General features: G+C 41.7%; 1 protein-coding gene across 3 annotated transcripts in view; it reads left to right on the plus strand.

Annotated features, from left to right (window-relative positions):
• Window positions 1–16914, plus strand: part of cfap74 (cilia and flagella associated protein 74) — a 219223-nt gene that overhangs the window by 186765 nt on the left and 15544 nt on the right. For all 3 annotated transcript variants that reach the window (XM_043676311.2, XM_043676312.2, XM_087980219.1), the window contains 4 exons: window positions 7451–7570; window positions 11978–12130; window positions 14707–14836; window positions 15454–15608. In XM_043676311.2, the coding sequence (XP_043532246.2) occupies window positions 7451–7570; window positions 11978–12130; window positions 14707–14836; window positions 15454–15608 (558 nt within the window). The remainder of the gene's footprint in view (window positions 1–7450; window positions 7571–11977; window positions 12131–14706; window positions 14837–15453; window positions 15609–16914) is intronic.

Below are 16914 nucleotides of genomic sequence, written 5' to 3' on the forward strand. Positions count from 1 at the left end.
TGTCTAAACTTGTCGCCCAATTCGTAAACATCTGTATCCCTCTGCTCCCCACCTACTCATGCATCTGTCCAGACGCATCTTAAGTGAATCTACTGTGCCTGCCTCTACTACCTCTGCTGGAACATCGAGGTAATGTGTGTACAGAACTTGGTGTATACATTCCAGACACCTATCACCCTCTGTGTAAAATACTTGCTGCATGTATCCCCCTTAAACTTTTCACCTCTCACCTTGAAAGCGTGACCTCTCTTTATTGAATCCCTCATCCTGGGAAAAAGCTTATCTCTATCTACGCTGTCTATACCCTTCATGATTTTTGTAGACCTCAATCAGATGTTCTTCACTTGCTATTTCCCATAAATATTCTCACAGGACATCCATCATGTAGGGACCATAGGAGTCTTGCAAGTTTGCAATGGGTTGCTAAATTTCATTCTCACTTCAAGTTGTACATTATGTTGCAGTTTTGACTAGATTTCTGCACAGATTGGTATGTTAATCTGTAGAGCACTGGAATGTAGATTAAAAAGTCCAATATGGGATTTTTTCTTCATTCTTCCCTGGGAAGTGGGCATCGTTAACAAGGCCAGCATTTGCGACTTATCCCTAATTACACCTTAAGCTGAATGATTGCTGAGCTCTTTAAGAGTCAACCATATTGTTGTGTGCCTGTAGGCCAGACCAGGTAAAGATGGCAGATTTAGATTTATCGAGTATTAGAGCACCAAAAGAGTCCCTTCAGCCCACCATGCCTGCTCAGGTCATTAAGCACCTATCTACTCTAATCCAATTTCCCAGTACTTGACCTGTCACCTTGTATGCTACGGATTTTCAAGTATTCATCTAAAAATTTCTTACAGGTTGTGATGGATACTACCTCTGCCACCTCTTCAGGCTGTGACTTCTACATATTAACTACTGTCTAGGTGAAAATATTCTTCCTTAAATTTCCTCTAAACCTCTTGCCCCATAGATTAAATCTATGTCCCCTGGTTATTGACCCCTTCTACTAAGAGGAAAAGTTTCTTCTTATCTAACCTATCCATTGCCCCTATAATGCTGTACACCTCAATCAGGTCCCCCTTAACTTTCTCTGCTTCAAATAGAACAACACATCCTCTCTAGCTTCTCTTCTTAGCTGAAACACTCCAGTCCAGACAACATCCTGATGAGTTTCCTCTTCACTTTGTTCAGTATAATCACACCCTTCCTCTTGTGTGGCAATCAGAACTGCACACAGTATTCCCTAGAAGGCATTTGTGAACCAGATGGGTTTTTATGACCCACAACAATGATTTACTGGTAACCATTGTGGAGACTAGTCACAGAGTCATAGAGATCTACAGATTGGAAACAGACCCATCGGTCCAACTTGTCCATGCTGACCAGATATTGTAACCTAATCTAGTCCCATAAGCCAGCACTTGGCCCATATCCCTCTAAACCCTTCTTATTCATATACCCATCCAGATGCCTTTTAAATGTTGTAATTGTACCAGCCTCCACCACTTCCTCTGACAGCTCATTCCATACACGCGACACCCTCCGTGTGAAAAGGTTGCCCTTTAGGTCCCTTTTATATGTTTCCCCTCTATCCCTAAACCTATGCCCTCTAGTTCTGGACTCCCTCACCCTAGGGAATAAACCTTGTCTATTTATCCTATCCATGCCTCTTCCAATTTTATACAATAGACAATAGGTGCAGGAGTAGGCCATTCTGCCCTTCGAGCCTGTACCACCATTCAATATGATCATGGCTGATCATCCTTAATCAGTATCCTGTTCCTACCTTATCTCCATAACCTTTGATTCCACAATCCTTGAGAGCTCTATCCAACTCTTTCTTAAATGAATCTAGAGACTGGGCTTCTACTGCCCTCTGGGGCAGAGCATTCCACATAGCCACCACTCTCTGGGTGAAGAGGTTTCTCCTCATCTCTGTCCTAAATGGTCTACCCCATATTTTTAAGCTGTGTCCTCTGGTTCGGCACTCGCCCATCAGCGGAAACATGTTTCCTGCCTCCAGAGTGTCCAATCCTTTAATAATCTTATGTCTCAATCAGATCCCCTCTCAGTCTTCTAAACTCAAGGGTATACAAGCCCAGTCGCTCCAGCCTTTCAGTCTAAGGTAATCCCGCCATTCCAGGAATTGATCTCGTGAACCTATGCTGCACTCCCTCAATAGCCAGAATGTATTTCCTCAAATTTGGAGACCAGAACTGCACACAGTACTCCAGGTGTGGTCTCACCAGGGCCCTGTACAGCTGCAGAAGAACCTCTTTGCTTCTATACTCAATCCCTCTTGTTATGAAGGCCAGCATGCTATTAGCCTTCTTCACTACCTGCTGTACCTGCATGCTTACCTTCATTGACTGGTGTACAAGAACACCCAGATCTCTCTGTACTGCCCCTTTACCTAAATTTGTGGCAAGAACAGGAAGGCAGATTACTACCTAAATGGAATCAAAGTGGATAACCATACATTTATCCACATTAAACTGCATCTGCCATGCACCTGACCACTCACCTAACTTGTCCAGGTCACCCTGTAATCTCCTAACATCCTCATCACATTTTACCCTGCCACCCAACTTAGTATCATCAGCAAATTTGCTAATGTTATTACTAATACTATCTTCTATATCATTGACATATATTGTAAAAAGCTGCGGACCCAGTACTGATCCCTGCGGTACCCCACTGGTCACTGCCTGCCATTCCGAAATGGAGCCGTTTATCACTACTCTTTGTTTCCTATCAGCCAACCAACTTTCAATCCAAGTTAGTACTTTGCCCCCAATACCATGCACCCTAATTTTGATCACTAACCTCCAATATGGGACTTTATCAAAAGCTTTCTGAAAGTCCAGGTACACGACATCTACTGGATCTCCCTCGTCCATCTTCAGAGTTACATCCTCAAAAAATTCCAGAAGATTAGTCAAGCATGATTTCCCCTTCATAAATTCATGCTGACTCTGACCTATCCTGTTACTACTATCCAGAAGTGTCGTAATTTCATCCTTTATAATAGACTCCAGGATCTTTCCCACCACTGAGGTCAGACTAACTGGTCTATAATTTCCTGCTTTCTCTCTCCCACCTTTCTTAAAAAGTGGTAGAACATTAGCCACACTCCAATCCGCAGGAACTGATCCTGAATCTATCAAATTCTGGAAAATAATCACCAATGCATCCACGATTTCTCAAGCCACCTCCTTCAGTACCCTGGGATGTAGACCATCAGGCCCCGGGGACTTATCAACCTTCAGACCTAACAATCTCTCCAACAGGAATTCCTGGCAAATATAAATTCCCTTAAGTTCAGATCCTTCAGCCACTGTTACCTCAGGGAGATTGCTTGTGTCTTCCCCAGTGAACACAGATCTGAAGTACCAATTCAATTTTTCTGCCATTTCTTTGTTCCCTGTAATATATTCCCCTGTTTCTGTCTTCAAGGGCCCAATTTTAGTCTTAATCATTTTTTTGCCTTTCACATACCTAAAAAAAACTTTTACTATCCTCCTTTATATTATTGGCCAGTTTACCTTTGTACCTCATTTTTTCTCTGCGTATTTCCTTCTTAGTAATCCTCTGTTCTTTAAAAGCTTCCCAGTCCTCTGTTTTCCCACTTTGCTTTGTTATATTTTTTCTCTTTTAACTTTATATGTTTTTTAACTTCCCTCATCAGCCACGGCCACCCATGCCTCCTCCTAGGATCTTTCTTCCTTTTTGGAATGAACTGATCCTGCAACTTCTGCATTATACACAGAAATATCCGCCATTGTTCCTCCACGGTCATCCCTGCAAGGTATAAACCTCTGTAAGGCCATCCCTCAGCCTCCAATGCTCTAAAGAAAACAGCCCCACCTTATTTCAGCCTATACCTGAAATGCTACAACCCTGGCAAAATTCTTGTAAATCTTTTCTGGACCCTTTCAAATATCACAACATCTTTCTGATAAGAAGGAGACCAGAATTGCAGGCAATATTCCAAAAGTGACCTAACAAATGTCCTATACAGCCGCAACATGACCTCCCAACTCATATACTCAATGGTCTGACAAATAAAGGAAAGCGTACCAAACGCTTTCTTCATTAACTTATTTATTTGCAACTGTACTTTCAAGGAACTATGAGCCTGCACTCCAAGGTCGCTTTGTTCAGCAACACTCCCCAGGACCTTACCACTAAGTCCTACTCTGATTCCATTTTCTAAAATGCAGTACTTTGCATTTATCTAAATTAAACTCCATCTACTACTCAGCCCATTGACCCATCTGATCAAGATCTTGTTCTACTCTGAGGTAACCTTCTTCGTTGCCCACTACACTTTCAATTTTGGTGTCTTATTGCAAACTTACTAACTATACCTCCTCTGTTCACATCCAAATCATTTATATAAATGAAGAAAAGTAGTGGACCCAGCAACAATCCTTGTGGCAAGCCACTGGTCACAGGCCTCCAGTCTGAAAAGCAACCCTCCTCTCTGTATTCCATGAGATCTAACCTTGCTATCCACTCTCCCATGAGGAATCTTGTCGAACACCTCACTGAAATCCATATAGATCACAGCCACCGTTCTGCCCTCTTTGTTATTTCTTCAAAGACGTCAATCAAGTTTGAGAGACATCATTTCCCACGCACAAAGCCAAGCTGACTATCCCAAATCTGTCCTTGTTTTTACAAATACATGTAAATCCTATCTCTCAGGATTCCCTCCAACAACTTGTCCACCACTGATGTCAAGCTCACCGATCTGTAGTTCCCTGGCTTTTCCTTATCAACTTTCTTAAATAGTGGCACCACGTTAGCCAACCTCCAGTCTTCCAGCACCTCACTTGTGACTATCAATGACACAAATGTCTCAAAGGGGGCCAGCAATCACTACTCCCCACAGAGTTCTAGGATACACCTGATTAGGTCCTGGCTATTTATCCACCTTTACGCATTTCAAGACATTCAGCACCTCCTCCTCTGTAATTTAGACATTTTTCAAGATGTCACCATCTATTTTCCCACATATTTTCCATGTCCTTTTCCACAGTAAATATTGATGCAAAATACTTGTTTAGTATCTCCCCCATCTCCTGTGGCTCCACTCAAAGGCTGCCTTGCTGATCTTTGAGGGGCCCTATTCTCTCCATAGTTACCCTTTTATCCTTAACGTATTTATAAAAACCCTTTGGATTCTCCTTAACCCTATTTGCCAAAGCTATCTCATGTCCCCTTTTTGCCCCCCTGCCTCCCTTTCTATCCTTCCTATCGCACTTATATCCTGGAACATTAAGCTGTCAGTCCTGTCCATCCCTGAGCCATGTTTCTGTGATTGCTATGATATCCCAGTCCCATCTTCCTAACCATGCCCTGAGTTCATCTGCCTCCCTGTTAGGCCTCTTGCATTGAAGTAAATACAGTTTAATTTATCAGTCCTACCTTGTTCTCTGATTTTGTCCTTCCTGCTCTGACTGTTTGACTCAATCCCTTTCCCAACTGTACCAGTCTCAGATTGATCTCTTTCCTCACTATTTCCCTGGGTCCCACCTCCCCCACCTTATTAGTTTAAATCCTCCTGAGCAGCTCGAGCAAATCTCCTTCCAATTTAGATGCAATCCATCCTTCTTGTACAGGTCACTTCTACCCCAAAACAGCTTCCATTGATCCAAAAATGTGAATCTTCCTGCCATACACCAGCTCCTCAGCCATGCACTCATCTGCTCTATCCTCCTATTTCTGCCCTCAATAACTCGTAGCACCGGAAGTAATCCAGATATTACTACCCTCAAGGACCTCCTTTTTAAATTCCTACCTAACTCTCTCTATTCTCCCATCAGAATCTCATCCTTTTCCCTTCCTATGTCATTGGTTGCAATGTGTACAATGACTTCCTGCTGGTCCCGCTCCCTTTTAAGAATATTCTGCATTCTGTCTGAGATATCCTTGATCTGCCACCATGGAGGAAACACACCATTCTGATTTTTCGCTGTTGGCTGCAGAATCATCTGTCCGTGCCTCTGACTAGAGAGTCCCCCCATCACAATTGATTGCTTGGAAACCGACGTACCCCTCATTACATTAGATCCTGTCTTGATACCAGAAACTTGGCTGTTCATGCTACGTTCCTCTCAGAGTCCATCACCCCCTACATTTTCCAAATCTGCAAACTTGTTTGAGATGGGCATAGGCACAAAAGATTCCTGCACTACCTGCCTACTCCTCCTATCTTTCCTGGAGTTAAACCATCTACCTGACTTTAACTGCAGTTGTTCTCCCTTCCTGTAACTGCCATCCATCACACCCCCTAGCTCTTGTAAATTCCTCATTGCTTCTAACTGTTGCTCCAACAGATCCATGTGATCTGATAGGATTTGCAACCATAGACACTTCCTACAGATATAATCATCAGTCATCAGTAATATGTAAACTGTCACGCCCAACAGGAAGAGCATATCACTCTACTACAAGCCATCTTTGCTCCCTCACAATCTACAGACCCAGAAAATAGCACTGTCTATTTGCTCTAAAAAACAGTGCTCCGGGCTAACTTAGTACTTATGGTTTATATTTTTAAAGTTTAATAAAGCGTCAGATCTCAATAAAACATATAATCAAGAAAGAACCCACTGTACTCAGTACTGCAGACTTTCTAGTCTTTCAAATAAAAACATATTTTATAAATTAACTATAAACTCCACCAGCAGCATTAGCCTGGCCCTCTTTATTATGAATTTATTGATGTTACCACTCGTACTGGGGTGTTGCCAAGCTTCTTCTCCAAAGAGAGAACAGAAGGTACTGCGTGTAGAGCAGCCAGTCTTTTGACTCTAATAGTACAATGCACAACCCAGAAATTCAAAGGAAGGGTTCAAAATAAAAATATGGTTATTTTGTTGAATTGCATAGTATTCACAGCATGTAAACTGGTCATTTAGTTTTGATTCCTATGTTCCACGTCACCTTCTCCCTACCCCACATCATCTAACCCTATCCATACATTCTAACTTTGCTTCTTGTTATACTGTGTGTTTCTGTAATGTATCTTTTTTTTCCTCTTTTCGCTATAACAAAGGATTGTACTGAGGTACTACTGTATCTAAGTGGGGGCTTATAAACATTTCACTGTATTCATTTGAGCTAATTCATTCATTCTTCTGTTCATTTCTTCCTTGTTTGCTTCTTTAACTTCTTCTTAAAGGTATATATTCCATTTATCTCAACTACTTCATTTGATAGCAAGTTCCACATTCTATTCACTCTCCTAAATGGTTTAAAGGATTTATTAATCAATGTCTCGTCTTTATATATTATTTATCTTACAGATTTCAATTAAATATGTAGCACTGTATACTTAGCAGAACAAGCAAATTAAATGCCATTGGGTTCATTTAACTCCATGCCTTTAGTTTTCTGTAGTCTTATCCAAATCAATCCTTGACTAACAATGTTACAGCTGAAATCATCTGTTCTGGATCCTTGTGGACCCTTCGAATTGTTAAATTCTCTTCGATCCCTCCAACCAGGAGCAACTCACAATCTCATTTTTTCCTTCACGCCAGCAAAGAGCAAAATGGTAATGCAGTTTATTTTCTTTAATTTATTCATGTTATGTCCAATGTACAAAACAAGGAATTGTAATCTTTCTGTTTGTTTTCATTTCACAATAACAGTGACACAACATGGTGCTGATATTTAGTGCAGTACCACTCCCATTGAAACCTGCCACTCACATTGAATACTGCTTGTGAAAATGCACACATACATATTGGGCAGATTTTAATTTGGGCACTGTGAGAGCCCTACATTACCTGCAATGGAGAAGGCCTGTCATAACCACTGGCTTCTTTGCAAGATTATGGACCCCACCCCTCAGAACATAAATCCTGCCCCCAGCCAGACACTGGAAGCTCTCTATTGTCCATCAGTACCATTCGCAATGGTGATCACTGGCAGTAATGCACCCAGCGATACCCACAGTCAATGGGAGACCCCAGGGCAAAGGTGCATAAGGGTGGTGTATTGATTGGAACCAGGAGGATCTTATTGACTATGGATCATTGATAGGGGTTGTTAACAGATATAAACCTGAGATTCAGGAGTTTCTTGACTTCATGGATGGACTCTAAGCTGGTTGGTCACAGCCAGTGTAGTGTGCACTTGGTGTGTCCAACAGGTTTATTTGAAAACACAAGCTTTCAGAGCTCAGCTCCTTTTCATGCTAGCTATCAGAAGAAGAATTGAGGCTCCAAGAGCTTGTGTTTCAAATAAACCTGTTGGACTATAACCCAGTGTTGTGTGATTTTTGACTTTGTCCACCCCAGTCCAACACCAGCACTTCCACATCATGTAAATAAAGGTGACTTGGTGAAGGGATACGAGCCTCCGTGCAGTTATTTCAGATGGGATGGGATGGGAATTTTGTGTGGGGTTCTGTAGATGGGGGTAGTAGGGAAGATAGGAGGTGTTTTCTTCAGTGACAGACCTCTCCACTTCTCAATACCAAGTTCCTCAATCAGTCACTGAATGCCCTTGCTCCCTTTGTGGTTTCCTGGTGGCAATTCCCTTGCTTCTCGATGGATGAATATCAATGCAGTGGGATGAGACCGTAGGAAATGTTAATTGCTTATGTAGGGGTCTCAGTTAGCATCTGGGTAGGAAAGCATCCCGCCCAGCACTTATCAGATGGAGGAAGGAAGACAGTGGGATTCCCCCCTGCCCCCATCCTCACTTGATTAAATACCTCCCCAGATCTAAACTGACTGAAGAGGCATTAAATTCCACCCACACAGTGGGAAATGTAAAGCATTGTCGCGCAATTCAAGAGCACTTGGATGAAGCAAATGCTTTTTGTTCACTGCCGGTGAATTCATGGGGTTGAAGAATGATGCCCAAAAGGCACAGCAATAGGCAGAGTGATTCTTCAGCACCTAGTCTGGGTCTGCCAGAAATCCAAACCAATTTCACTGGGAGCAGACACTGATGCTGCTTCCTTGATAAATTCTGGCCAGCTTTGCCATGTAATTGGCCTGCAGTTGGGAAGCAAGGTGGCAAAGCAGAAACCTGAAGAAAAGGGCCAAGGGATGGAGAAGAGACCAGGGCTGGCAGCATCTCCGCAGAATTTATCCGTTACTGGATGTTGCATTCTCATGCTCTCCAGTTTCACAAAAGTATAAATTTTATGAAGTTTTTAGTTCCTTCTTTGTATGACTTCCAGTATTCCCTTGAAGAATGATCATTTCAATCGTTTGAGCCCTGGATAATGAGGCGGATGCCAATGGAGGTGGAAATTTCCTGCCCATTGCACGCAATTAATTCCTCCCTGTATCCTGCTGCTTCCTGCTTCACAAAATGCATAAAGAGCAATTCGCATATTCAGATATTTAAATCAGGCAGTAGTAAACAAAATCTTTCGGTCAAAAAAATCATTGGAAAATTTACTTGTAAGCTGCAAAGCTGAATTTCAGATTAGCTCCAAATAAAAATATAGTTGGGCTTCATTAAAAGCACGGTGGTTCAGTGGTTAGTATTTCTGTCTCACAGTGCCAGGACATGAGTTCGATTCCACCCTCGGGTGACTGTCTGTGTGTGGTTTGCATGTTCTCCCATGTCTGCATGGGTTTTGTCCCACAGTCCAAAGATGTGGAGGTTACAGGAAATTGGCCATGCTAAATTGCCCTGTTGTATTATCCAAGGATGTGCAGGCTAGGTGGATTAACCTTGGAAATGCACGGTTACAGTGATAGGGTGGGATGCTGTTCAGCGAGTCAGTGCAGACTTGATGGGCTGAATGGACTCTTTCTGCATTACTATGATTCTGGTTTCCTATCAGCCTAGCATTATGTACCTGGCTACTTTATTACCACATTATAATGATGGGAACACAGATCACTTTCCTGACGAGAAACTCTTGGAATCGTGTCATGGTTTAATTCCATCTCATTATTGTGAATTAGTGTGTTAAAATGCAGCTAACTTTTGGTGTAAAAGGAGATTTAGACAAACCCAAAATTGCTGTTCCAGAATTGCACCTACCTAACAGAAGGTAGGGACCCTACACAAGCACAGCCACCCCAATGTTTCACCCTAGTGTCACCAACCACAACAACTAGAAATTTACCCAGCCCCTGGGAAGTATTGAAGATCAGAGGGACCTCGGTGCGCATATCCATAACTGAGGACAGGCAGTCTGCAGCTCACTGCCTGAAAGGGTGGTTGTCTCAGACAATTGCATAACATTTGGTGTAGCCTATAACACTTTTGGAATTTTGAGACAACCAGGATCTTTAGTGACCCTATTCCACTCACATCACACTTTTTGTTATCTTTCATGAAAAGACATTGTTTCAATGTCCTTCCGGTTCAAGGTGAAGCAGAAAGGCAAATCGACAGAGATGTGATCATCTCGCCTTGTCGACCAGTCTGCCCTTAACAAAGGACCTTAACCATTTCACATGTGGCTGTGATTGCCCATATTTTAATTAGGTATTTGATTTATTTTCAAGTCTGTTTAGAGGTGATATTGCTAAAAAAAGCTATATCCATTTCTAAACATTTTTAAATTTGCAATACCTTCAAGCATGTACTTGGCAAAAGAAGTGGCGTCACAGTCAGTTATTTGTGAAGTTATGAAAATCTAACAAGTCCAATCAGCTGCTTAACATTTAAAATGAGTTAAATGAAGATGGTACTGAAGTGGATTGAAATAGTTAAGTAAAGGGTGTTAGACAAGCCAGCTAGCATGAGATAGATAAAACCACTGACATATTTTACAAAGGTAAAATTGAAGGAGATAAACTAGAAGATTCTTACTGATAATATAAATGGCAATGTTACAACTTCATAATTTGTGAAATAAGCATGTTAGGAATGTACGTTTCAAACAATACCTTTGTGATTTTCTATCATAAACAAAGATTGAAAACAGAACATAATAAAGTACAGGATAATTTTCGTGGCTCATCACAGCAATTGGTGAATAGTATAAAATGCTGTTTGGACCACACTTGCAATATTGCATGGGGTTCTAGATACCACATGACAGGAAAGAAAAACTACACTAGAGAAGGTGAAGAGGCGATTTGTGATGAGGGTCTGAGGTATGAGGAAACATTGGATATGCTGTGGTTGATTCCTTGGAGCAATGAAGGTTAAGAAGGAACCTGATGGATGTGCCTAAGATTATGAGGAGATTGAAGGTACTTTTTTTCCAATAGTAGTGGAGTAAATAACCATCGACGTTGGTTTTAGTTAAGAGGTAAAAGGATAAGAGGAGATTTGCAATTTTGTTTCACTCAGAGGATGCTGGGAATCTGGTACTCACTGCCATAAAATTTCAGCAATATGTGGATATTTACTTGCGTTGCCATAGCCTCCAGGGCAATGGGCCAAAAGCTGGAAAACAATATTAATGTGGCCAGATGTGTATTGACTGGTGCAGTCATGATAGGTTGAATGGCCTCCTCCTGTATGTAAACATTTATGAACCTACAAGTTCATCTTCAGAACTGTCTTCCTCAAAGAGCAGTAGAGACTGCACCATTGAACATAATCAAGCCTAAGCTGGCAGTGTGTTGACCTATAAGGGAGTCAGAGTAAATGGGGAACAGATAGAAATGTGAAGTTGAGGCCACAATTAGATGAATCATGATTATACTGATTGATAAAGCAGTCCTGACAGCTGAATGGTCTACTCCAATTTCTTACATTCTTCTATTTTTATATTCTAAAACTCTGGAAGAGTACAGTAATGTAAGAGCAATATAAGTAATAGAACATTATAACTAAAATCTATAAGCAGAGTATAACTTGCATAGCTCCTTGCTGAGATGTTATTTATCATGACTACCCATCCTGTCTATTATGTAATAATTGTTATAAGTATATTTTCATTGTAGTGTAGTGTTTAGCAAATGCCAGGATAAAGTTAGAGAGTGAATTATCTGTATTTACTGAACCCCAATAATCCATCGTCTTTTCACAGTACTATGAACCTTTGGAAATCCGCAGTGTTAAAGGAAATCTTTCTCTAATCCTGACTGGATGTGGTATCGACCCATCAGTGACATGTTCTGTAGAAAACGTATTGGATGTGGGATATGTTCTTGCAAATCAAAGCAGAGCAGTGACATTTCAGGTAGCTGACACCAATGCTGCTTATTTCCATCTTCACTCACCAGATTCTTCCTTTCTCTCTTGAAGGTGTTAATTTTTGCTGATATATGGTCCATGATGCTTGACACTGAATAACAATTCATCTCTCACCTTATGTCTATAAACTTGCACTTCAAGCAAGGCTGTCTAAAGATAATGATCATATACTGTACAGGTAATCTGACTGATTTCTCCCTCCCTTATCCATGTCACAAAAAATAATTGTAAGCCCCTAAAGCAATTAACATCAGTCAGCAGAGCCCAGATTGAGAGCCAAATACAGTACCTTGGTAGGCTGTCTGATTCGGCTGCTCATTAAATAATCTCATCATTAGGTCAACGGTACATTTTGTAATTAAAGTTTCAGAAATACATCATTACATAGAGTCATAGAGATATACAGCATGGAAACAGACCCTTCGGCCCAACCCCGTCCATGCCGACCAGATATCCCAAACCCAATCTAGTCCCACCTGCCAGCACCCGGCCCATATCCCTCCAAACCCTTCCTATTCATATACACATCTAAATGCCTTTTAAATGTTGCAATTGTACCAGTCTCCACCACTTCCTCTGGCAGCTCATTCTATATACGTACTACCTTCTGTGTGGAAAAAGTTGCCCCTTAGGTCTCTTTTATATCTTTCCCCTCTACCCTAAATCTATGCCCTCTAGTTCTGGACTTCCCCACCCCAGGGAAAAGACTTTGTCTATTTATCCTATCTATGCCCCTCATGATTTTGTAAACCTCTATAAGGTCACCCCTTAGCCTCCGGCGTTCCAGGGAAAACAGCCTTAGCCCGTTCAACCTCTCCCTATAGCTCAAATCCTCCAACCATGGCAACACCTTTATAACTCTTTTCTGAACCCTTTCAAGTTTCACAACATTTTTCCGATAAGAAAGAGACCAGAATTGCATGCAATATTCCAACAGTGGCCTAACCAATGTCCTGTCCAGCCCCAACATGACCTCCCAACTCCTGTACTCAGTACTCTGACCAATAAAAGGAAGCATACGAAATGCCTTCTTCACTATCCTATCTACCTACAACTCCACTTTTAAGGAGCTATGAATCTGCACTCCAAGGTCTCTTTCAGCAACACTACCTAAGACCTTACCATTAAGTGTATAAGTCCTGCTAAGATTGCACAACAAAGTTTACAAATTAATATATGGTAATAACTATATTTTGTTAAATATAAATAATTCACAAACTAATTTTTTGTATTCAATGCTAATTGTTTATTTTACTGCAAATCATATTATTTTTACTATTGCACTTAATCAGTTTTCCCTACAGAACTCATTTATCCATGCCCAGAACCCAAGCAATACATTAGTGTCTCTATCATGAACTTTATCAGTTTTGTTTTCTTTACAAATTGCAGCAAAGTTAGAGTAATTATAATGTGAAATGTTAGGATTAATTTAAAGAATTTGTATTCCATCCAAATTATTAAATTCTGATGTTAGTTTGAGCATTTATTCCATCACATTATAAAGTCCCAAAGACACAGACATTCTTACTTATGCGATTGCTCATTATTAAATTCTGTTACATGAGTACAAATTTATTCTCAAAGAGTTTACTGATTTAACATAAATTAAGTCATAGAGCCATAGAGATGTACTGCATGGAAACCCGTCCATGCCGACCAAATATCCCAACCCAATCTTGTCCCACCTGCCAGCACCTGGCCCATATCCCTCCAAACCCTTCCTATTCATATACCCATCCAAATGCCTTTTAAATGTTGCAATTGTACCAGCCTCCACCACTTCCTCTGGCAGCTCATTCTATACACGTACCACCTTCTATGTTGCTCCTTAGGTCTCTTTTATATCTTTCCCCTCTCACCCTAAACTTATGCCCTCCAGTTCTGAACTCCCCCAAACCAGGAAAAAGATTTTGTCTATTTATCCTATCTATGCCCCTCATGATTTTGTAAACCTCTATAAGGTCATCCCTCAGCCTCCGAATCTCGAGGGAAAATAGCCCCAGCCTGTTCAGCCTCTTCCTATAGCTGAAATCCTCCAACCCTGGCAACATCCTTCACGGGAGACTGGTTAGCAAGGTTAGATCTCACGGAATAAAGGGAGAACTAGCCATTTCGATACAGAACTGGCTCAAAGGTAGAAGACAGAGAGTGGTGGTGGAGAGTTGTTTTTCAGACTGGAGCCCTGTGACCTGTAGAGTGCCACAAGGATTGGTTCTGGGTCCACATCTATTTCCCTCATTCTATAACTTCCATTTCCTTTTCCACAGTAAATACTGATGCAAAATACTCGTTTAGTATCTCCCCCATTTTCTACTGGTCTATCTAAAAAAGAATGCCCAAAACGTTTGACTAACCTAAGTAGATGCGTCAGGATGCTTTAATTAATCTGGTGGTACACCAAGTCATTGAAGCTACCTGAAGACAAATAATCAAAACCCATTTACAGTCCATTCATTGAAAACTACAGAAAAAATTCACATGCTAATTTATGTTGGAAATGCTGTCTAAAAATCCTTGTTTTCAATTTAGCTGAACTTTATTAATACACTATTTTGACAGCTGGAAAATGCCACAATCCTTAATGTCATGTTCAGTGTGAAGCTGGACAGTCTGTCTTACAGCAAACACAGAGAAAAACAGGTGCTGCCAGAATTCTTGGCACCTGACGGAACATCTGGTTCGTTAGTGGGTAAGGTCTGATTCTCTTAATTATTTGAAACCATTTTCAATCCAGCAATTTTATAGCCAGACAATTCTAATAGTTTAATCCAACAAATTTTACTGCATCTTCACTGACTTTCTCTCCTGAAGACAGAAATGCATTGGTGAGTTAGAGTTATGTAAGCACCTGCTGGCATATTTTACTTTACCTGAGATTCCATTTTTTATGTGCTCACCCAATGTCTAGCATTCCTGAAGAAGGGCTTATGCCCGAAACGTCGATTCTCCTGTTCCCTGGATGCTGCCTGACCTGCTGCGCTTTTCCAGCAACACATTTTCAGCTCTGATCTCCAGCATCTGCAGACCTCACTTTCTCCTCAATGTCTAGATATGTAGATTTGTGGCAACATTGCTGGTTAGCAGTCGGCAGTCTGAGAAATGGAAAACATTGCCCATTATTATAGCACCTTCCTTGTTATGATTTGGTCAGCACCTGCTGGCTGTTTTATGAAGTTGAGTAATATTTAAAAACTCTCAGGATTCCTAGTGAAAGAATTGAGATTTTAGGGAGAGGTCAAGAGTAAAAGTAACCAAACATGAATTAAAGATATATCATTTTATTTCATTATTTTTACATTTTGACAGGTACTCAAAATTATGGGGATCAAAGTGTCTTCAGTGTCACTCCTATTAAAGGGTCCATTGGACCAATGCAGAGTCAAGAATTTGAAATTACATTCAGTCCTGATCATGAAAGTATGTACTACTCAGATGGCATGCAAGTGGAGCTGTTTGATAAGGTAACAGATTAGCACCTCTATCTCCTGAAAACTTTTCAATTTACAATTACCTTTACTGTACTATGGTTGCATTCTTGTACTCATTTGCATAGATTTTGTTTCTATCATTGAAACATTGGCTTAACATTCCTTATGACTTTGTTGTCAATTGACCTGTGCTGGAAAATGTTGTGGACAAAAGCAGGTTCAACTGCGACACTCCACACTCATAGATTAAAATAAACTTAACTACCAACATTTCAATTCCCCCTCCCACTCCACCAAGGATACAGCGCATCATCCGCCGCCATTTCCGCCACCTCCAAACAGACCCCACCACCAAGGATATATTTCCCTCCCCTCCCCTATCAGCATTCCGCAAAGACCACTCCCTCCGTGACTCCCTTGTCAGATCCACACCCCCCACCAACCCAACCTCCACTCCCGGCACCTTCCCCTGCAACCGCAGGAGGTGCAAGACTTGCGCCCACACCTCCCCCCTCACCTCCCTCCAAGGCCCCAAAGGAAACTTCCATATCCGCCACAGATTCACCTGTACCTCCACACATATCATCTATTGCATCCTTTGCACCCGATGTGGCCTCCTCTATATTGGGGAGACGGGCCGCCTACTTGCGGAGAGTTTCAGGGAACACCTCTGGGACACCCGGACCAACCAACCCAAACACCCTGTAGCTCAACATTTTAATTCCCCCTCCCACTCCACCAAGGATATGCAGGTCTTTGGACTCCTCCATCGTCAGACCACAGCGAAACGACGGTTAGAGGAAGAACGCCTCATCTTCTGGCTAGGAACCCTCCAACCACAAGGGATGAACTCGGATTTCACCAGTTTCCTCATTTCCCCTCCCCCCAGCCTGTCTCAGTCAAATCCATCAAATTCAGCACCGCCTTCCTAACCTGCAATCTTCTTCCCGACCTCTCCGCCCCCACCCCAGTCTGACCTATCACCCTCACCTTGACCTCTTTCCACCTATCACATTTCTGACGCCCCTCCCCCAAGTCCCTCCTCCCTATCTTTTATCTTAGCCTGCTGGACCAACTTTCCTCATTCCTGAAGAAGGGCTAATGCCCGAAACGTCGATTCTCCTGTTCCCTAGATGCTGCCTGACCTGCTGCGCTTTTCCAGCAACACATTTCCATCTCTGATCTCCAGCATCTGCAGACCTCACTTTCTCCCTACCAACATTGTATCTTGTAAAGCTTTTGTAGCATTATTGTGTAGCATAAGGGGAGGTGATGGCATAATGATAATATCACTGCGTGAGCAATCCGGTACCCAGGTTAATACCCTGGGAACATGGTT

Source organism: Chiloscyllium plagiosum, unplaced genomic scaffold (genome assembly GCF_037043375.1).
Source record: "Chiloscyllium plagiosum isolate Xiang-an unplaced genomic scaffold, Cpla_swu_hap1 HiC_scaffold_37, whole genome shotgun sequence".
Taxonomy (NCBI): domain Eukaryota; kingdom Metazoa; phylum Chordata; class Chondrichthyes; order Orectolobiformes; family Hemiscylliidae; genus Chiloscyllium; species Chiloscyllium plagiosum.